At 33.9% G+C, this 20,808-nt stretch overlaps 1 protein-coding gene across 7 annotated transcripts; it reads left to right on the forward strand.

The window, feature by feature from the left end:
• Positions 1-6,906: 6,906 nt before the first annotated feature.
• On the forward strand, positions 6,907-19,262 carry LOC105335519 (beta-1,3-galactosyltransferase 5). Of its 7 annotated transcripts, none has more exons than XM_011439430.4 (4): positions 6,907-7,173; positions 8,873-8,993; positions 11,655-11,715; positions 11,883-13,123. In XM_011439430.4, the coding sequence occupies exons 3-4, from the start codon at positions 11,684-11,686 to the stop codon at positions 13,033-13,035; spliced, it is 1,185 nt and encodes a 394-aa protein (XP_011437732.2). In that variant the 5' UTR covers positions 6,907-7,173; positions 8,873-8,993; positions 11,655-11,683; the 3' UTR covers positions 13,036-13,123. The 7 variants fall into 7 exon arrangements, with proteins under 7 accessions (XP_011437732.2, XP_034314641.1, XP_019925865.2 ...); XM_034458750.2 differs by having other exon boundaries at positions 8,890-8,993; XM_020070306.3 differs by lacking the exon at positions 8,873-8,993.
• Positions 19,263-20,808: the final 1,546 nt, after the last annotated feature.

Below are 20,808 nucleotides of genomic sequence, written 5' to 3' on the forward strand. Positions count from 1 at the left end.
ATTCGCCACTGCTTCTCAAAGAAGAGACTTGAGAAGCGGCAGTGGGTTCAGAACTTCTAATTTTAATTAGACTGAGTTCAGGGAATCGTCTTATTACAAAGAGAAATATTTTAACGTCAAGCGCCTGTGTTAAAGAGATATAACATCAAAAACCATTAGATTTACCAATCCCCTATCCCAATTAAAAAAAAACAAAAAAAAAATTAAAAAAAAAAACGAAAAACACACACACAAACCATGTCATCAAAAGTCCTTGGCTTCGTGTAGGCGTGTAGTAACTCCACAATTCATGCAGAAATATTTGAATATGTAGGCCATCAAATCTCATTATTTGACTGCTGATAAGGTCAATTTACATTTTTTTAGAAAGCTCACCAAATTCGTTTTAGAGAGTGACTTCATTAACAAATAAGAGCAGTATGTAATGCAATTAAGCTTACTTTGGGAAAAATGTTCATCGACGATGGTGGTGATTTTTTTGTCTAATATTTTAGTTGTAACTTTTGTTGTTGTTTAAGGGTCATGGTCATAATTTTGGTGAGATTTCATTTTTCTATTTTTAGTGTTTATAATGCTTTAGAAATGCATTTCTAATGGTCAACCAAAATTTGAGTGTCAGTCGTCAAGTTATAAGCAAGATACAGAACTCACAATTCTTTGTCATGTAAACAAGGCTCGTGCCCTGTTTTTGTTTACATTGGTTCAACATTCCGGTAAACGTTCATTTTCAAGCTGATTTCTTTCTTTTCCAATTCGTTTTAAGCATAAATAAATAATACCTAGTGTATATCACATTCATTTTGGGTCTAAAACTGGAATTTTCGCTTTTACATTCAAAACATAAACAAAGCTTTGTTTACATGAGAAAGAGTTGTAAGCTCTGTATCTCGTTTATAAGTCTACAACTTACACTCAAATTATGGTTGACCATTACAAACGCCTTTCTGAAGCATTGTAAACATTAATCAAAGTACTGAAGAACTGACGGGAGTTGATTTTGTCGATGTTTATTTATTTTAAAATCAATGATATGCTATTTTGCATGACAAGTACATGTAGTTTCTAATTTGAATTACTCACATTTTTTGTGTGTGGACTTTTTCGACAAGAATGTCGAGAAACCCCCATATGAATCATGTTAAATAATATTTAGAGATAAAATTAATTCAATCAAACTATGTATCAGTAATAGAAATATTTCTTGAAAATTGTATGGATCCAAGCAATATTAAACTCTAGTCTAGTCAACCAAACGCTCGGCTGACACCGTAAATCTCCGACAAGGATTTACGGAGACAGGCGAGCGTCGAGTTGAACGAGACTATATTGAACTCTGGCGTAGGAATACATACGACTACAAAAAATATTTAAATTGTTCGTACCATTTAAAATCTGACTATTTTCGAGGTATTGATACATAAGTTTCCTTGAAAAATAATGCTTTAGCATACATTACATCGAATTTATCAATTATTTCCAAGAACTATGTCTTGTCAGCAGCAATGATTTGTGCTGAGGTCCAAACACTGTTTCACTTTCGGTTTGTCTGATTAACTGCATAGGAGAGCAGAAAAATAATTTTTTGACCAAAATCGTATTATGCCCCTTTATTAACTGCTAGCCACATTAAATGGTAAGCATAGATGACAATTGAGCAATACCGCTGCACCTAGGATTGTTTAGTGTTGACATTTTAAAAAAATTCTTAAATGATGTCCCAGACCCGCCGAATTAGATTTGAATAGGCTGGAGTAAAACTGACCACTGTATAGCTACGGATGGTAAGGTCCTGTGATCTCTGGACCTTGCCTGACCCCATGATGTTCTTATAGTCAAAACAGACAGGGTACAAATTAGGTTATCAAATCAATAGAATAATACACGGAGAACACGAAGGCTGGTTCAGATATATTGTTGTATTCACGAAAGTGCAATTCACTAAGAAAGGGATTGAAAGTATGAATAATGTCATTATTTGAGACCCCTGTCCAGCTCGTGGGCGTTAGTTCTTACTGATCCTATCTTCAATTATTTGCTTCCAGACATTCTCGGTCGAACTCTCTGTCAACCCTAATCATTAGATCTACAACGACTGGGCTAATATTCTAAGCCCGTAGTAAGTTGAAATCCCATTCAGTTTATTTTCTGTTCGCATATAATGGGATAAAAAATAGATGAGTTTTCTAGGGCGATTTAATAAATTTTTAAGATATGAGGCACTTTACAAAAGTGAAATTAATTTAGTATTAAGATTTGAAAAATGTACCGGTATCCGAAGTAGTGGCAAGAAAATAGACCATGGACAGGTATTTTTAGATTCTATGGTTTTAATGAAGAAAAACAACTGTCAAACTTGATAATGTACATTTTCATGCAATGCAAGAGCATGTGCTTGTATGCAATTTAAAAAATTGGATCCGAAATTAATTAAGTATGGTTTCAAAATTAAATAAGCAAACGTATGAATTGGCCATGTATTAATTATTAATTAATGCTTTGCTATATAAGAGTTAAAGAACTCTAAATGTAAAAGTAATCATAGAAATGACTCTTTTGAGTGCAGTGTTCTAACGTTTCTTAATTCCGGTTTTGATTTCATCAATAAATCATAATTTCTAATTGAATCTTTGATCGGGGCGTGTTGACTTGTTTCTTCTGTGAACACTATCATTTAAGTCAAAATTAACATCACCTGAATGGAAGCAATACGGTTCCTCAATAGTACACGATTCCTATTTTAAGACTTTATTCGTTGCACTGAAAACCCGTGGTAATTATCTACAAGTAAATCTGAATTTTAACCTACGAGTTACTGGCCTACTGTCCTTTCCGATATATTACATTTTATCAAATAAATTATACAACGTGACTACTTTAAAATGGTCATGTTGTATATTTTATTTGATAAAATGAAATATATCGTAAAGGACACTACCGCTTACGACCAATGAGATATGAGTTCACTCCTTTTGCATAAGTTACGGCGTCATAAGCGGAATTTTGTTTTAAGCTTCCTGAGTTAATCACTTTCGTCATCTGATTGAACGTACAAAGTAAGTGGAGGACTTAGTATCATATCTTATATAATTCCTTTGCACAATTGATATCGTTATCATTTCGGGGAACCCTGGTTTGCTTCCGGGATCCTGATAAGTGTTTGCTTGTGAAATGAATTGATAACAGGCCAGACACAGCTGATGTTAATAATTAAACTTTGTTTGGTCAGGACCACACCTATTTGTCCGAGGTTTAAGTGAAGGCAATCGATGCCATGGATTTTTCGTGATAAATGATTATTCTGATCGATTCAGAAGAGCTGTAATAAATTTGTAGTCATATGCTACAACAGCTGCACAGAAGTGACGACCAAGAGGCTTCACAAGTACTGATTATACTTGTTCCTTCCTGACGTTTAGTATATTTTATTTTATTTAAGTAGTTTTATTTTCTCATTCTTAATATCCTCTGAACAAAACTAAAAGTTAGCCAAGTGGACCAAAAAAACCAACAATCAAACATACATACATTGTATCAGATGATAAAAAACCAAATGCCTTCCATTGCATATAATTTCATCAAACTTTAAGAATTGAGGCATACAGAAAAGCTGATTATTCAATGAAGTTCAAATTACAGTAGACAGTGTAAAGTGTGTAATAAATCTAGAGGTGCTCGAATGAAAGACTTAGTTTTGACTTCCCCGAGATTTGTTCAGTTCCTGTAAAATTTCGAGCGGAAGTATAAGAATTCTCAAAACATGTAAATACTGGTCGATTTTCATATCATATCCTACTTTGATTTATGTTAAGACATGAAAATCTTTTAAGATATATGTCCTATTTCATTATCTAGCAATTATTCAAACTAAACGATGCTATTCAAAACAGAGTTTTTGTTCGTGTTGGGTTGCTTAGTAAAATCATAGCCATGTTTGATGCTTTTTGTGTGCAATACCATGCTTTAAAAAATAGTGCATGTCTATTTTGTATAAAAACTTAGTTTATCGATTGAGTATACTAAGTTTTTTTAAGCAGCCAGAACATAATTCATTCACTTTTTTATTGTAGTATTATTTGATATACGGCTATTAGTACAGAAATTCAAATTAATGTTATCTATATAAAAGAAAATGTCAGCTCGACGCCTTTGTGGCCGTTCCGGCCTTTGATTTATAACTATGGTAAGTAAGTACAATTAAAAAGAGTAAATGTTATGTATCTTATGTATAAAATACAAATAAACTAGGTTTTGAACAATTGGGGTACGCAAAAAACAGGACGTATTGTGTCGAAAATTAGAAAATGCGAGCCACGATTAGGTTACATTTGAACGAACAAAGGCAAATACATGTATAAGTTCTATGGACTGAAAGAGATATGGGGAATAGAGAGAAAAAATGTGTTATTTAAGACAAAATTTGACAAAGCATAATTAGGACAATATCTGTATGTAAATGTTTTTTTTGAACGAAACTGAAACGTTATACTGGCGAATATATCTCTCAGTAAGGAGTAGAAAAAATATATGAGACGGTAAATTATCAAATCATGTTAATACTGTTGTGGTACAATAATTATATAGTTAACAATAAATTACTGAGCATTTTTTTTGTTTTTGTTTTTTGTTTGTTTGTTTGATTGTTTTTTTGCTAATCAGCATAGATAATCGTTTTCACCTTTACACTTAACTGGAAATTTAAAAGATACCACGTTATTTCTTTGTAAGGAACAGTTCGAATTTAATATCAAATAACGTCCACCGTTTATTAGAATAACAGCTTGAACTCTACTTGCAGAACTTTAATCAGAATAGAAGTGTTTCTGCTTAGTAACGTCAACTGATTGATCAGGCCGATCTCGGTAACGACGGTTCAAAATGTTATATTTATACATCTACCGGGTAGGATTTTTTTATTACGCTACCGGATGTCAGACCTTAAATTGCAGGCGCTGTAAGAACGGAAAAAATGGAAGACGAGCAGTTATTGATTTGTTTATATATTTATTTTATTTGATATGCTCAGTCATAGTTGTAGTAGTTATTTTAACAAGACAGTCAGCATTCAAGATGTTCTCAAGATGTTCTCCATTCGAACACGTTCAACGCGTTTATTTAAACAACAAAATGCTTTCTTTGTTGATTCATGCCAGATATGAAGGTGGCGACATTGCAGAAAAAATTCATAACCTGAGTTAGCGGGTTTATGTAAATTGTTTCTGCAATGATCGCTACCTTCATAACTCCCATGAATCACCGAAGAAAGCATTTCATTGTTTATATTTACATCTTTCTAATAACAATTTTTCAATAAATCGATTGTAGAAAGTAAGTAAAATTCACTAAATTACTGTTTATGTTCATAAGTACGTTAGCTAAAAGAAATAGCCAACTCGTCTCTATGGGAATTGGAGTTTGACATCATCATGATTATTTCGTGCAGTCCGTGATTTTTTTTTAGGTCGCTGTAGATTTTGATCAATCAATAAATGGGGCATGTATACTTCAGTGCTGTCAGTTTCTACAGCTGTTTCTATAGAGCTATGAATTAAGTATAAGTTTCCGTAAGACCAGCTGTTAAATTATCAATGACGCAAGTAGACACAAAAAGAACGCATTTAATTCTCACACGCTCGTATTAGAGTAGTTGATGTTTAAAAAGTATTAGGGGTGTTTTCGCCCCTGAAAAAAATTAATGGGGTGTGAGGGGTGATCCTTTTTGGAAAAACAATTATGGATCCATGCAATATCATGGATATAATATATATAGATATCAATATCTGTTGTTTTTTTCCTATTAATCGAATGTTCTGTTTCCTTTGCATATATTATAAATAAGGTGTATTCAAAGAAATCTGAATCAGATGAAGACTAACAAGTTTAAAAGTCATGATAAATTAAAAGTGTATCTGAGACAGGGATAAGCATATCATACCGAACACATAAAATAACATAGATAAACAAAGAATATTCAAGATACGATAGACACAGAAATATACCAAATGAAACAAAATTACATTTATATCTACCGGTTATTGGGTGAATTTTCAGAAGGACAAGGATAAATGTTATCCAAAAGTGGCGTGCATGCCAGTTGTTTGCGAATAACTGATTAAATCAGTCTTGATTGTGTTCAGTTTTGCTTTCGACACAAAGGAATTGTAAGAGGATGTATTAGCGAATAGAATGAGAAGATGAGCTGGAAGAATCATGTTAGAAAATATGAAATCCAAATTTAAATGAAAAGCTTTGAAGTTGAATGAATGATGCATTTCATTTTATTCTAAATTTGATAATAAATCCTTTTAAAACTATTTATAACCTGACAGTATTCAACATATAAACTTAGTTTGATTACACAGGGATTTTTATATATGAGTTCGGTTCTTTGAAAAAGCGAAAGAGAAATTGAAATCGCTGACCAAGAGGATTGTTTTGCGTTTGTTTAGCGATGATTTAAGTTTACTTTCATCTATTTGATAATTTATTCCAGATATTTCAATATTGGGATTAGTTTATGTATACGTTGATACCAGCTCCATTTAATCCGAATGTATAATTATCTGTTTAACATCGCAGCTTCGAGCTAACAATAAGAGCACACACTGTGACAGTTTCAAATCTATGAAAATTTAAAGCAGCATAAATTTTGTCCCTCAACAGTTTATCTCAGTAATGAAAAAAAAAAAGAATTGTTAAATGTATTTCATTAAAAAAAAAATTTCAGCTGTACAGAGACTACCCTATCCTTTGCTAAACGTTCTGCATTTTCTGCTTAATAATCACAGGTATAACGAAACTCCAAACCGTCTTCTTACAAGACTGTGAAAATGTCTATCACGAGGAAAATCAATAACACAATAGTAATTTGTTTGGGGAAAAACCCGGATACTTTACATAACTTCCTTTTTTACTACATGCGCAACCGAAGAGAGTGTATTTCCGCCAACACCAAGAAAAGATTTTATACATAAATGTAGAAAGTACGATGTATGTCGATGAAATATAGCACATACTGTGTACCCATTTATCAGACGCATGCGCACTAGGAGAGACTCGACCTGGATTGATTCAGAACACCCTGTATCGGGTATTTTAATTCATAGATGACTGTGGTATGTAGCGCTCGTTGATCTACACTATATTTTGGACTTCGGATGTAGAATTCAAGTTCATGTAAGTGAAACATCTCTTCATAGCTTTTTAAATTTTTATAAGTATTTAATTGTTTGAAATGAAAATTTCCGCAATTTATACATGATTATAATATTATTACACTTTCCCGGTGTGGTAGTCATATTAAGTGGATATTGCGTCCGTTTCGAGATCATCCTTATAAGTGTCATTGTTGTTTTTGTTAATGCTATTTTTATTTATGTATTCATGTACGCATTTCGGTTTAATGAACAGCGGAAAAAATATTCCGAACCGACTTTAATGCGCTGTTTTTTCAATGGGTTCCATGAGGTGCCTTTTGGTGCCATTAAATTGTGAGTTGGTCATTTTATAACGCAGATTGTAATTTGTACACTTGTTTTATGAATTCTGTCTGTTGTTGGTCGGATTTTAATTAAACAAATGATTAAATTAGGTCTGAAAATAACGGCATGGATGTTATAAAGAAAAACTAAACCGGCAGTATATCTGCTCATTGCTTAGCCTGACACGTTGACAAAGATATCATTGATTAAGGATAGATAGAATACAAAATTGTAGTGATGAAGAACATTTTTAAAAAGACATTTTCAGTCTAGCGGTTTGAATTAACCTTGTGTCATTTTGACATATTTGAACAAGAGTTTACTGCATTTCTTCTCCTTATTTTACCGACTGTCATCGTATGTACTGCAGGGCGGCGTCAGGTTCACTGTAGACTGTTAATTGTCGGTAGTGGAAATGGGATTGTATGTAATACTTGCAGTGAACCACTTAAACTTACCATGTTAAAATTGTTCGTGTATTTAATTTAGTTGTTAGTTCAACAACGCGTTGATCAAATCTTTGTACCTCGTTTGTCCTGTTTAAATGAAGGTGTGGCATGAGACCTTTAAGTTTTAAATGTACCCTTAACACTAATTAAAGGGATGGGCAAATACATCTTTGCACCAACGTGTTTAACATACGTATTCCCTCTCTTTTCTAAGGTAATTAATGACGACGCATTGTAAGTCGCGTGTTCTTATCTGTTAAAGAAATGGACCTTTCTCCCTGAAATACTGTGTAAACTAATCAACCCAGATATCCAAGTATTTGGGTACGGTAGTAGGGTGAGCCGAGTCCACAGAACTTTATCAGTCCCCAGTAGTTCTACTACACACTGGTCTTTCATTCGTAATCAAAAACCTTTTGATAGTGGCTTTTTCTGTTTGTTTTTTAGGGAAGGTATTTTCATATATATGTGTGTAAAGAAAGATATGATTGATAATAAACTTAGACCAATACACACACAAAAAATCCAAAATGAACTCTTTTTTCCCTGAGTATATTAGGTAAAAAAACAATGAGTTCTGATTTTGAATCAACGTCCGAGTCCGAGCTGCCACGTCGTGCAGGGCCCACCTTGTGATGTATTGATTTGATATAAACATAAATATAAACGGATCATTTGAAAAAAGGCAAGGTTCTGATGACAAAAGCATTCTTAATATATTAACCTAAATTGCACAATTCTTTTACATTTTGTGATGACAATAGTTAATTAATTTAAATAAGAGGGTTTGGTATAGTAAAACTTCTTAAGGCTTTTTTTTTCTCTTAAATTGCAATAAAAGGGACATTTCAATATAAAATAATATTCATCATCCATCTCTGAATTACGTAAAGGACAATATCCTATTAAGATGTCATAAATAAGTATCTTATATTATCAACTCAGTTATGTCAAATATATAGGGAATCGGACACGGATTCAGGATAATCGAACTGTCAACCACACGTAGTCTCGGGATGATCATTTAACGGGCGTGGGATTTCAAATTCAGAAAGTGCAACAAAAGGTAAGCCTTTCTTCGGGACAAATTTTGTGCATCCATTTAAATCTTTCGCCGCGGAGTAGTAGAGGGCCAGTTTCCATTGAATTGTATGAGATGCCAATCTTTTGGATAACTTCTTGAATACCCTTTTCAATTGGAGATCGTGTTATTGTAAGATTCGGTTTTCTAAATTATCTTGCTTTCATTTGAAATACTTATTACTAATTCCTACGGAATGCGAAGGATTGGGTAAAATTGAGAGCGCTATACAACAGTTCAGTTGAACTCCATTGTTGTCGTACAAGTGACAAAAGCTTTCCAGTGGGATAAGGTCGAGAGTCCTTGTGTATTGTACTGGAACCATTACATGATATATGTCCTTAGTTCATTCTAACTGATATTTCATTCAAGAAATTTGGAATGCAAGTTACTAAAATAATCTAGCAGATGGTAATCAGAATAAAATATAGCATCGTTTTTTTTTACGTAAATAATTAACAAAGAAGCCCTTTGATAGACTAGTTGTTGGATAATTATTCTGTTACAGTGCCTGTAGCAATAAACTACTAGGAATCACACTTGTAATTAGAGCTTCACAAATGGCTGTTCCATATATAATTACCACGAATTGTTAGATGTGTGATGGGATAGAATAGCTATAACGCGTCGCTCTGCAAATATTGTTCCCACACATATGATTGGTTCAATAATTAGTCTGTGTATATAGTATAACACATAGTATTACACTGAAAATCATTAGTTGCCAAGGAAACCCAACTCTGGTTTGATTTGTTGCCATGGCCACGCTTTTCAGTCTTAATGCTGAGGATCAGCTGATTGCTGGGAGTTTGCACAAAGTGTCTTATCTTTAAATATCGCATATTTAATTTTTTCCGACAGGTGCTATATTTGCTTTTTTTTCCTAGGTATCATCGGGTGAAGAAAAAATTGTGTAAGATAAAATATTTCCCGTATTTAGAATTTGGGTCACCATGTGCATGAATAGTTTGATAAAAATCAGTGTACCAATTTTAGATTCAAAAGACAAAAAATTGCACATGCTTGAACAAAAAGGTCCGATTGATTACGTAAAATGAAAATGAACAGATCTGTTGTCTTTTCCATTACCAATGCCAAGTGACAAAAAAATTCTTGTTTCGGGGGGAAAAATCTATGTTTTGCACTTGGCGTTATAACTCAAAATCGCATAATATTCTCTCCTTAATGAAAGAATTGTTAAGTATGAACCACTGACCAGATGTTGACCTAACAAAGGCTCTATCGATCACGTCATTGTCTGCTAAAGAAGCTTCATGGTGAGGACAATGGTCTAATCTCCTGGATCAAAAACCACAATTTGGGGTCCAAGCGCTGCGACAACTAGGTTATCAGTAATAAAAATTTCAATTATTGACTGAAGTGTTTTCCTAATATGTAGTCTGGAGACCAGATTGCATAAGGGTGTTTGGTACCACGATTTTATTTTTGCCTTTTGAAAGTTGAAATCCATAGCGTTTTTGGGATATGAATTGCTGTAGTAGGTTGTGTTATGGGACCAATTCGAAGAAAAAAGACAAGGGATGTTTGAAATCGCAGACCTATTCAATAAAACGTCAAAACGTCATTTTACCTGTAGAAATTGATACAATTTTGGTAGAGCATTAAGGGTAACGTAATGAACATGTATACAGTGTGCCCATTAACTACCACCTTCAGAATTTAGTTCAGTACATAGCATAACTTGACCTGAAGTGTGATACTTTATCGTAACTGGTCACTTAACAACATAAGTGCCCTAAAAGGTATGTGTTTATTGATGCAAGGTATGTAATAACACCCAGATTGTATCTCCGTGCAAAGCCCAGCCGTCCCTAATAAAGGCTTTCTGACATGTATATGAGTATGTTACCATGGCACCAATTAAACACAGCTATAGCATGCCTCTTTATGCATCTTGATTTTGAAGCCCGTTATATCGAAGACAGGGATCAAACTGAGTGTGTGTGGGGTTTTTTTCTTCAAAATTTAAATGTACATCATCCTCTTCTAGATGGAGGAAGTTCGTATTTTATGGAACATAAGATCGACATCTTGTGCAGAAAAATGTTCACCGGAAACTCATTCGAAACTTACATACAGGACACATGCTCCAAGTTCCTATTCCATATTAATAATAATGTTGTGCATACAGCATACAAGTTGCAAGGTTTAATCATCATAGCTAGTGAGAGAAATGCAATCGACCAAAAAAAAAATAAAAAAGAAGAAGAGAAAATAGAGAACTAGGCAGAAACATGTACTTGTACGTGTATGCAAGTTTAAATTATTATTTGTGATTGTTAACAAAAGCTTTAAGCTGTAATTATTTTATCAAAATCCACAATATCTTGCATTCAAGACTGCATAAATGATATTCAGTTAGAATTCAAAAAGTGCAAAACCTTTTCGTTTTTCTATTTCCTTCCCTGAGTATCAAAGTACGGGAAATAATGAAAAGAAGCATTGTTTGGCTTTATAAAGTCTCGTTCAATGAGTCACAATCTGCCCTGATGAAAAATAGGGATTCCTCAATGAAAAGATAATTGTGTACTAGTGTTAAAATTTGGGGGCTTAATCCGTTTGACAACAGGGTGCTACTTGGGCTCTAGCTATGACTACTCTCATTGTTGACCGGTTCGGTTTTAGGTCACGCCCCCTCGGTGTCTGCAGCCAGAATGATTTACAAGAAGGTCAAGTACAACTCAAGGTATGGAAATGTTAATTACAGTGAATTAATTTTTAAAATATGAAGGCAAGAAAAAAAAACCGCTAAAAGTTCCAAGATTGATTAATCTTAAAGTTACTTGTGAATTATTGATGGAAGAGAAGATTGCTTTTTGACTGTTGTTTTATAACACCAATTGTACTTTTCAGGAATCACACATCATGTCTTACAAGAAGATTGCAGATACCAATATGGAAGCTATTCGTGTACTTTGTATTGACTACAGTAATTATTTTTGTTCTACAAATGCAACGGCCACAATTCTCGTTTGAATGGACATTGACAACCGTCACAACATCAGTGGCTACCACCACGGTAAAACCAACTACCACCGTGGTACCCACGACTGAGGAAGAAGTAATCCGATACGTCAACATTTCATCCTATAATAACACTAGAACTCTAACCCATGAATATGATATTGACTTTGTGCGCTTTGTGTCAGGTGTCAACAATGGTAAACGATTTGATCTGAAGCCTATTAATGTGAACCCATATGTGTATATTACAAACCCGACCACCAAATGTTCAAACCCACCCCTCAAAAATAATGCCAACATAAGTATTTTAATTCTGATCAAGAGTGAACCAGACAATTTCCATCTACGACAGACAATCCGTTGGACCTGGGAATCTTTTACTGCGTATCACGACTACGTCAGAATCGTATTTCTCCTAGGAATTTCTCCGGACCCGGAAGATAAAAATACGGATGTTTTGGTGGAGCATGCGCGCTATAATGACATCGTGCAACAGAACTTTATAGACAAATATAGAAACTTGACACTGAAAACGGTGATGGGCTACAAATGGACTGAGCAATATTGTTCTGAGGCCACGCACGTACTAATGCAAGATGATGATTACCACTTCAATGTGAAGAATTTGGCTGCTTATATAAAAAGATATAAATCCCCGGATTCGATTTTTGCAGGAGTTCTCCGGCTAAAGTCGCCCACGGTGCGAAGACCAACTAGTAAATATTACGTATCCAACCAGGAGTACGCTCACGATATTTATCCTCCTTTTCTAGTCGGAAACAGTTACATTTTGAGCATGCGCTATGCGAAACAAATTGCAATGATTATCCCCTATGTAAAAAGCATCCCAATGGCAGATACATATATCGGCATGTTGGCGATGAAACTCAATATATCTCTAAAAAATGAGAAAGACTTCACCATAAAGAACTGTAATGATTTTCAGAAAGTGATATCTTGTCGAGGTTATACATCAACAAAAGAAATTCTAAAAGACTGGAAGAATTTTGTCAATAGAGCAATCTTAAAGGTCAACATTTAGTGTACATCATGTGTCATTTTTACAATTTTTAAATGATTTATGTTATCTTTCATAATCAATATTGTTATAATTAAATCTTAAAATCTCAGTTACTTTTTTGTTTATCGTGTCTCGGGGGCTAGCTAGGGGTGTGATAAACAATCCATGAATTCAACTCCAAATATTCTGTATTTTTTTATCAGCCCGTTAAATCTCTCTAATTCATTGATTTGATTCAGCATTTGATGGATGGAGTTTACTTCAACTAGCTGTAATTGGCATTTGATCTAGAACCTATCCTAGATTATGACCAAGCCATGTTTCAGAAACACGTAGTATCGTTCATTTTATAATTGACAAATTGATCGGCTGACATCCACTTCATTATATAAATGTGAATTATATGTTATGTAATTGTCTGAATTCCGTTTTCAACAATATTGTAAAAATATGATAGTTATTTACTTGCGCTGTGCGTGGTAATTAGAGCCTCAAGCTGCAAAAGCAATAATTATGTCAATGCATCACCACTAGACTCGCATTTCGAGGTTTTGAACCTCGCACATGCAGTTCATTTTAGACAAAATTCATGTAACAAAACAATTACTGATACACGTACTTACTTTTTAAGACGATTGTAATACTTACACCCACCTCGTCAATTCAAAATTTTCAATATGACATTCAAATAATTATCTGTGCTGCAATTTTAATTCTAAAATTTAATGATTTGAAATTGGGTTGTACATAGTTTTCTTCGAGGGAATCGAAGCTAAATTACGGTATGATATTCACATCACAACGTAATAAAAGTTTTTGCATGGACAGAACATTTACATAAACAGCTTCGCCAATTTGTTGTTCATCCAATGGGCTCTCAATTCATATTTCATTTAAAAAGTACATTTTAGATCAAAAGCGAGGGTAGTTAAATGAAAGGAGCCATTTTCAAAATATGTTAAAATTTTTTGAAAGCTTCATGTTTATGAAATGCCAAAAATGAAACCGAGTATATTAACAACAGAATACATACAGACCCTAAAACGTGCTACTACACCGGTTGCACAGTTCGGTTCGGTACACTTTGTGTACGGTACGGTTCGTTTCTTGCACGGAACGGCACTGTTCGTTTTAGAGGTGTAGTAGCACGTTTCAGGGTTTGTATACATTTTCTTTTATTTATCTGTTCGCATTTTGATTCATATGCTTTGCCTTGCGTCTATGCAGTAATGATTTAACGATTCAAGATATTATATAATTACACCACTTGCATTCAACCGGAAGTGTACCTTTCAACATGTATACATATGTTCCTCTACATATGCAAAACTAGATCATTTTTTCGAAATATAACAAGATTATATTATTAAACTAGTAAACATTTATTCTAAAATTTAACGCCTCAATTTCAATAAATCTACAGCTTGCCTACCGGAATTGAAAACTTTTTCCTAATGTATTCTTCTACAGATTTTATAGCAATAAAAGTTCACAAAGTGATAGACAGAGCATTTGTTATCAGTAACAAAATGAATTGTATATAAAGCAATCACTGGCACAACGAATTTCTTTACTTATGATCATGTTACTCAGTGACAAGAATCGCCTTATTACCTAATGCAAATAAATGTTTGCAAGCTTAAACACATACAGCCGAACATGAATTTCAAAGAATGAGAGTTGAAAGATCACAACGGATGATAGAGTTGTCGTAATAATACAGGGATCATTTGTTATAAAAAAAATTAAATGTGTTATTTGATTTAAATAAGATTTTGATATTTAAAACGTCACGAACACATGTGGAATATCTAATAAGATTCCCGTTTTTACTTTGAACCATTTTAACAAGAGCTTGGTGTCAAAGAGCAATCTGACGTGGGCCTGTCTATTTCAATGGTGGCCGCTCGACCATGGCTCTTTGAAATCAACAAGATTTGTCTGGCTTTTGGGCTAAGACTACGCAACCGGTGTATACATGTATTTCACTTGAAACCAGCGTCACTTCAGCTTGTTTTGACAAGAAATAGATAGTAACCTTCTACTGAAAGTCCAAGGTCTTGTGAAAATGGATCTAAATCCTATCCAAATTGAAATTTCAAAAAATCCAAAATCTCTTTTCTTCCATTTTCTTTTCATTTTTTAAAAATATACATGGATTCTAATGGGAGTTCATCTCAAAGATATAAGGTTTTATATTTATTTTGTGTAATTGCTTTCTGAACAACCATATTTTCTTCATTGCCAATGAAGTTTTATTTTCTAGCATTAACTCAAAGTGATGTCATCCAGTAACTATGCTTAATTGAAAGGGTTGATCTCAAATTCTTGAGGTCTAATAGCGATCATGAAAAAAAATGCTATAAAAGTATTGGAACAAAGAACTTGTTGAAATTTTATCAGCTTGCATATCATTAGTGCTTTTGCGTGACAATGCTAATTACGTGATTGGCTGACCCGACCGACCGCGATGTCTGTAGTGCAACGGAAGTGAAAGGCACGCGATTGCACGAATTCTTGCTATTGTCGTTTTGCACGACCACTTTATCAAAAACACTAAGTGTGAACCATTACTCGTAGTTAATACAATTTCTTTGATATGATGGGGATGCTGTAAACCGTGTATTCTGTGTTAATTCAAGATCTTCTCGCGTATTGTTATCGTCAATGACCGATGGATGAATAAAGTGTTAAGGTAGTATGGGGCACCTGTCGATGTTAATGTGGATAAATGCTTCCACCGTTTAAATTTATTAAAATTTTACATTATTTGACCAAAAAATTGTTTTAAAATTTTTTGGAAAGGTAAAAATTATAAGAGTCCCAGCGGTATTCGAACTCGACTTACAGATTCTTAGTTACGCTTTAACTCGTTGTGCTACGCTGTTAGGTAACAATTATATAGGACAGAAAAGAATGTAAAATTATGCTTAATTTCATTGTTTATTTCGATAGGAAGTACATCACAACAGGGATTGTCCTATACCATCTCAAAGTTATTACAGTAACTTATTGGAAGTAATGAATTGTAGAGGACAATTAATAGAACGTTTTCTATCGTGGAGGTCATACGATTCTGAATTAATGAACGAATTACAGATCTATATTAATATAACAATATTAACAATTTTATCTAGGGAATAAGGAACCATTCTTTGAGTATCATGAGGTGATCAAATACGGTCGGGGGGATCAAATCCAAAAAAACCCGAAGGGCGATGACAGCCTATATGTAAAAGATTTGATCACGCCTGGTCGTAGTATATCACCTCATAATATTTCAAAAATGATTCCTCATTACTTATATTTACGTGATTTTCAGCAATTATATGTATAAACATTGATGAAATTATTGGACTATTCGTTCCAAAATCGATTCTTAGTGTTATCACAGATAAAGGCACTAGAAAATGTAAATAAAATCGTATAAAAAGTTGCGTTATATTGCTTTAAAATGTCCTAGTCCATTGAAACGACTTTTAGGCAAACAAAAAACTAGCTGCAGGTCACAAAACAGTGGCTGTTTTGTCATTTTCGATGAATATAAAAAAACTGGGTTACTGTAAAACGGTTTATCTTTTAAGCGAACATACAATTACCCATTGTATATCAGACATACAGTGTATTTATCGGTGTGCGTGGCACCACAAGTGCTCTAGCAAAGCCATCACTTGGAGTATTATACAATGTATCCGTTAGGATGACATTTTTACATTTTTAACACGTTCGAGGATTGTTTTTGGTATTTGTCATTATTCATGCCAGAGCAGAATTTGGTAGATATACACGTATGTATAATTTTTTCATATTACTCGCTTAATTAAATCATTCATCGAAATATGCACCGTTTCTATTGTGTGAAGATCACCTCACGCTTAATACGTGCAGTCAGCTAGAGTTGCAATAGCGTGATAGATTTGAAAAACAGCTGCTCAAATGTGATGATATGCTACAAGAACCAAAATAACACAGACCACCATTGTGTTGAGATGGTACGCGACACTGAAGGGCCAAAATAACCTCCGCTGTGTTCGGATGGTATAACATAGTTGTCTCGGCACACTCATCTCTCATGTTTGATATTGTTAAAATTAATCTTTGGAATGTTTCTCTATTTTGTTTTCATAGAACCTTCATATTTTTGCTGATTTGTTATGCTCGTATCGGGTATTTTAGTTTTACACAGAGTAGTAGCATCGTTTGCTGCGATACGTCAATGCATACATAGAATTGAATAAACATTGAAGGTTATGTATTTAGAATGAAGAATACTCGGTAGTCAATATTGCATGATGTTCTGGAGCAAAGGGAGTAAATTGATAAGCTCGTATGACACGCTATGCTGCAAACATTTATAGTCGAAAACAAGAAAAAAATGGTCAATACAGCAAGCACATGTAATCCAATCGGCTCTGTTCAATAATCAATTGAATTCAGACAAATATTCACAAAATTCCAACTTGAGTAGAATTACATGTAGCTGTAGACAATATTGACTATACTTACTAAAAGAAACACATACTAGTACGGTCACTAATTATATCGCACGAGAGAGAGAGAGAGAGAGAAAGAGAGAGAGAGTGTGTGTGTGAGTTGAAGAGTATTTGAAGTATTTTACCGAAAAGTCTACCAAATTCCACTTGCAACTTATTTAGACTTCCTTATAAAATACTAAGTATTAAAGTAGATGTTCTTCTTTCGTTGTAGATTAGATCATGCGATACCGGTGGAAATCCGCTCTGTGTCGGTGGAAATTGGTGGCTACATGCCTATCCCCGATATTTGTAGTGTTCTTCTTTACTTTACTTTTACACCAACCGTCAGACGGCCAGATATCTGTTCAACAGAGAAGAACCCCCGAAAAACCTACACTACTCACAAACTACACAAAAAATCCTTACAACATATCCCATCCGTATGATGTCAACTTTGAGGAGTTACTTGTGATGAAAGACAGCGGACAGGAGATTCCATTAGTACCTCTAAATTCGCACCCGTATAAATATATTTTGAATCCATCCAATGTTTGTAACGACCCCCCTCCCCAAAATGGGTCAATATTTGTACTAATACTCATCAAAAGTGCGCCGGATAACTTCCATTTAAGACAGACTCTTCGAATGTCAATGGAGAAGAACCCAATTGAGCAGGGCTATGTTCGAATCGTTTTCTTGATGGGAACGTCAAAGAAAGAACATAATAAGAACATTTTGATAGAAAATGCATTATATGGAGACATTGTACAGCAAAACTTTGTGGATTCTTATAAAAATCTGACCATTAAAACCGTCATGGGATATAACTGGGCAGTGGAGTATTGCTCGAATGCTACTCACATACTTTACAAAGATGATGATTTCCATTTTAACGTGAAAAATCTACTGAAATTTCTGTCAAATCACGAACATCCGCAGTCGTTACTGGTGGGGTACAGAGTAGAAAAGGCCCCCGTGATGCGTCATCAGGCTAGTCCACATTTTGTGAAGAAAGAAGATTATTCAAATAATAAATATCCGCCATATTTAGCTGGAGGTGCCTACGTGGTTAGTATGGACGTCGCCAAGAGGTTTGTAGTGGCATTCCCTTATGTCAAGTACATTGCAGTGGACGATTCTTACCTTGGAATCGTCGCAATGAAGCTAAATGTTCTTCCGCAGATGAACGATAGTTTGTTTTCTTTCAAGGACTGCAAAGATTTAGACTCCAAAGTGATTGCCTGTAGGGGATATACGTCGCATAAAGAGGTGTTTTCGGCGTGGAAAATGTACGTGAAGCGAGTTTTATCCAAATTTTACATCTGATTCCTTAGGAAGGACGTATTGTTTTGTGTTCAATATTTGGTAGCTTTCCGTGAAAATCAAAATGTTTACATCATTGTGTTACTTTCAAACCTCTCATGCCAAGGTCTGACTGTTTCTCTTCTTGAGAATTGTCACAGGATGTGTTCTTAAATGGTATACATGTACATGTACATTCATTTTGAATCAAATGCCGAAACTGATCTATTTTGAAAAAAAAATTCAAATAAATGGTCAATAAAACTTTAGCACTGTATACATATTTTTGAGTTTGATTTGTATTTTCAAAGAAGTGTTTAGTTTTCTACGGATTTTGGACATGTTTGGTACAAATGATTCACCCGACAGAAGCTGGCTGTTGAGGATCGTTAGCTAGTCGTTCAATCTATGATATTGTGTAGCGTGCTGCAACAGATGATGATTATGATAATACATATATATGTGTGGATGTGAAGTCGACTGTTTCATATTCAGTCCCTTGGAGACGCATCCTTTCGAGAACATGCGATTGGATAAAGTAATGAATTATTATGGCTTATATACTAAAATACATTGTATGAGGCGACATGAAACGAAAGTTCACAAATAAACGAAATCGATAAATGTGTTAATTATATACATGTATGTACATAATGTTTTCAACATAGACAACGTCATTATAGTTTACATATATATGTACATGTAAAATGAAGTCAACATTTTCTAAGTAATGACTAAACTATAACTGCCCACTTAATGAAAGCTTATTTATTTCTTTGTCGTATATAATGCTAATTTTGCGATATTAGAAACTAGACCCGTTGTTGGCAATGTGATGAGCTGTATAAAAGGAAGCGACAGATAATATTAAGGGATATTTTTTGAAACATATTTATAAGCGATTCACGTTTTTGTGAAATTGCGCGTGCGCAGTAAAATTAATCAGATAAATGGCATGGAGAAAGAGGCATGAAAACAAGTTTGCTTACCGAATTTATTCGCATAAGAATACTTTCATGACGTTGACAAAATAATTTATTCCTTCAGTACTTCCCTTACGAATAATAAAATTTAGCAATATCAATAATTAACATATACACCACTAGTTTCACACCATCAGAAAATATAAGATAAAAAAGTCAATATAATTATATATTTATCCCATGATGTTGAGGGAAAAAGGAGGATTTCCCGAGGTCAACGCCCATGAGAAATGTGATTTTTCTCGGGGAATAAATCTTCATATATTTATCTATAAATTATTTATTATGCCGAACCACAGGTGATAATATAGAATACACCAGATCCTTTTTAAGCAAAAACGTCGTTTTCTTACAAAAAAAAAACAACCCAGGTTTTTCTATGTCAATTTATCGTTTTTCAATAATTCGAATAATTAGTTTTCTGATAAAAAAGGATAAAAAATGTTGAGATAATCGATAAAATCCTAAAACATCGCATGCTTATCCTTGGGATTTTTCATACGGGCTAGATGTCCTCTGTCAAAGGTGTACGTGGCATATTTAGGTGAAACACGATTTTAGCGTAATTGTCACGGTAAATGGAATAAATACCCCCATTTAAGGCGGGTTTATTCAAATCTTTGTATTTTTTTACGGCACGTAAAAAAATAAAATAAAAAATAAAATATATATTATATTTTTCATTTCTCGTATCTTTTTTATGCGATGAACTTAGACAGCGTAATTTATGTAAAAGTCCTATCTGACTAATATTATTAACTAAAAATACGCCACATACACCTTTAACTGTGAGTAATGAGGTTTAAAACTAAAATAAAAAGGAACTACATGTTTTTAGGTGTGCCAAATTATTACATTTCTCACGCTCTTCTTTTGTCAATGATAAGTCAAGGTTACTATAAGGACACACACTGTAATTCCCGTCCTTGATATCGTCTTGGTATTTGGTACAGGTAAAATTACCTGTTAACGTTAATGAATATTAGAGTATTGATTTTTTATACAGTTAATCAAAAAAGGCCATTCATACCTCG

The sequence above is a fragment of the Magallana gigas genome, chromosome 7 (genome assembly GCF_963853765.1).
Source record: "Magallana gigas chromosome 7, xbMagGiga1.1, whole genome shotgun sequence".
NCBI lineage: Eukaryota > Metazoa > Mollusca > Bivalvia > Ostreida > Ostreidae > Magallana > Magallana gigas.

Excerpts from the sequence above, each read along its gene's own strand:
- LOC105335519 (XM_066065455.1), top strand. The coding sequence starts at position 7,451 with ATGGGTTCCATGAGGTGCCTTTTGGTGCCATTAAATT. Across the intron at positions 7,488-11,654 it reads CCTTTTGGTGCCATTAAATT|GTCACGCCCCCTCGGTGTCT; the intron begins GTGAGTTGGTCA and ends GTTCGGTTTTAG. Across the intron at positions 11,716-11,882 it reads AAGGTCAAGTACAACTCAAG|GAATCACACATCATGTCTTA; the intron begins GTATGGAAATGT and ends TGTACTTTTCAG.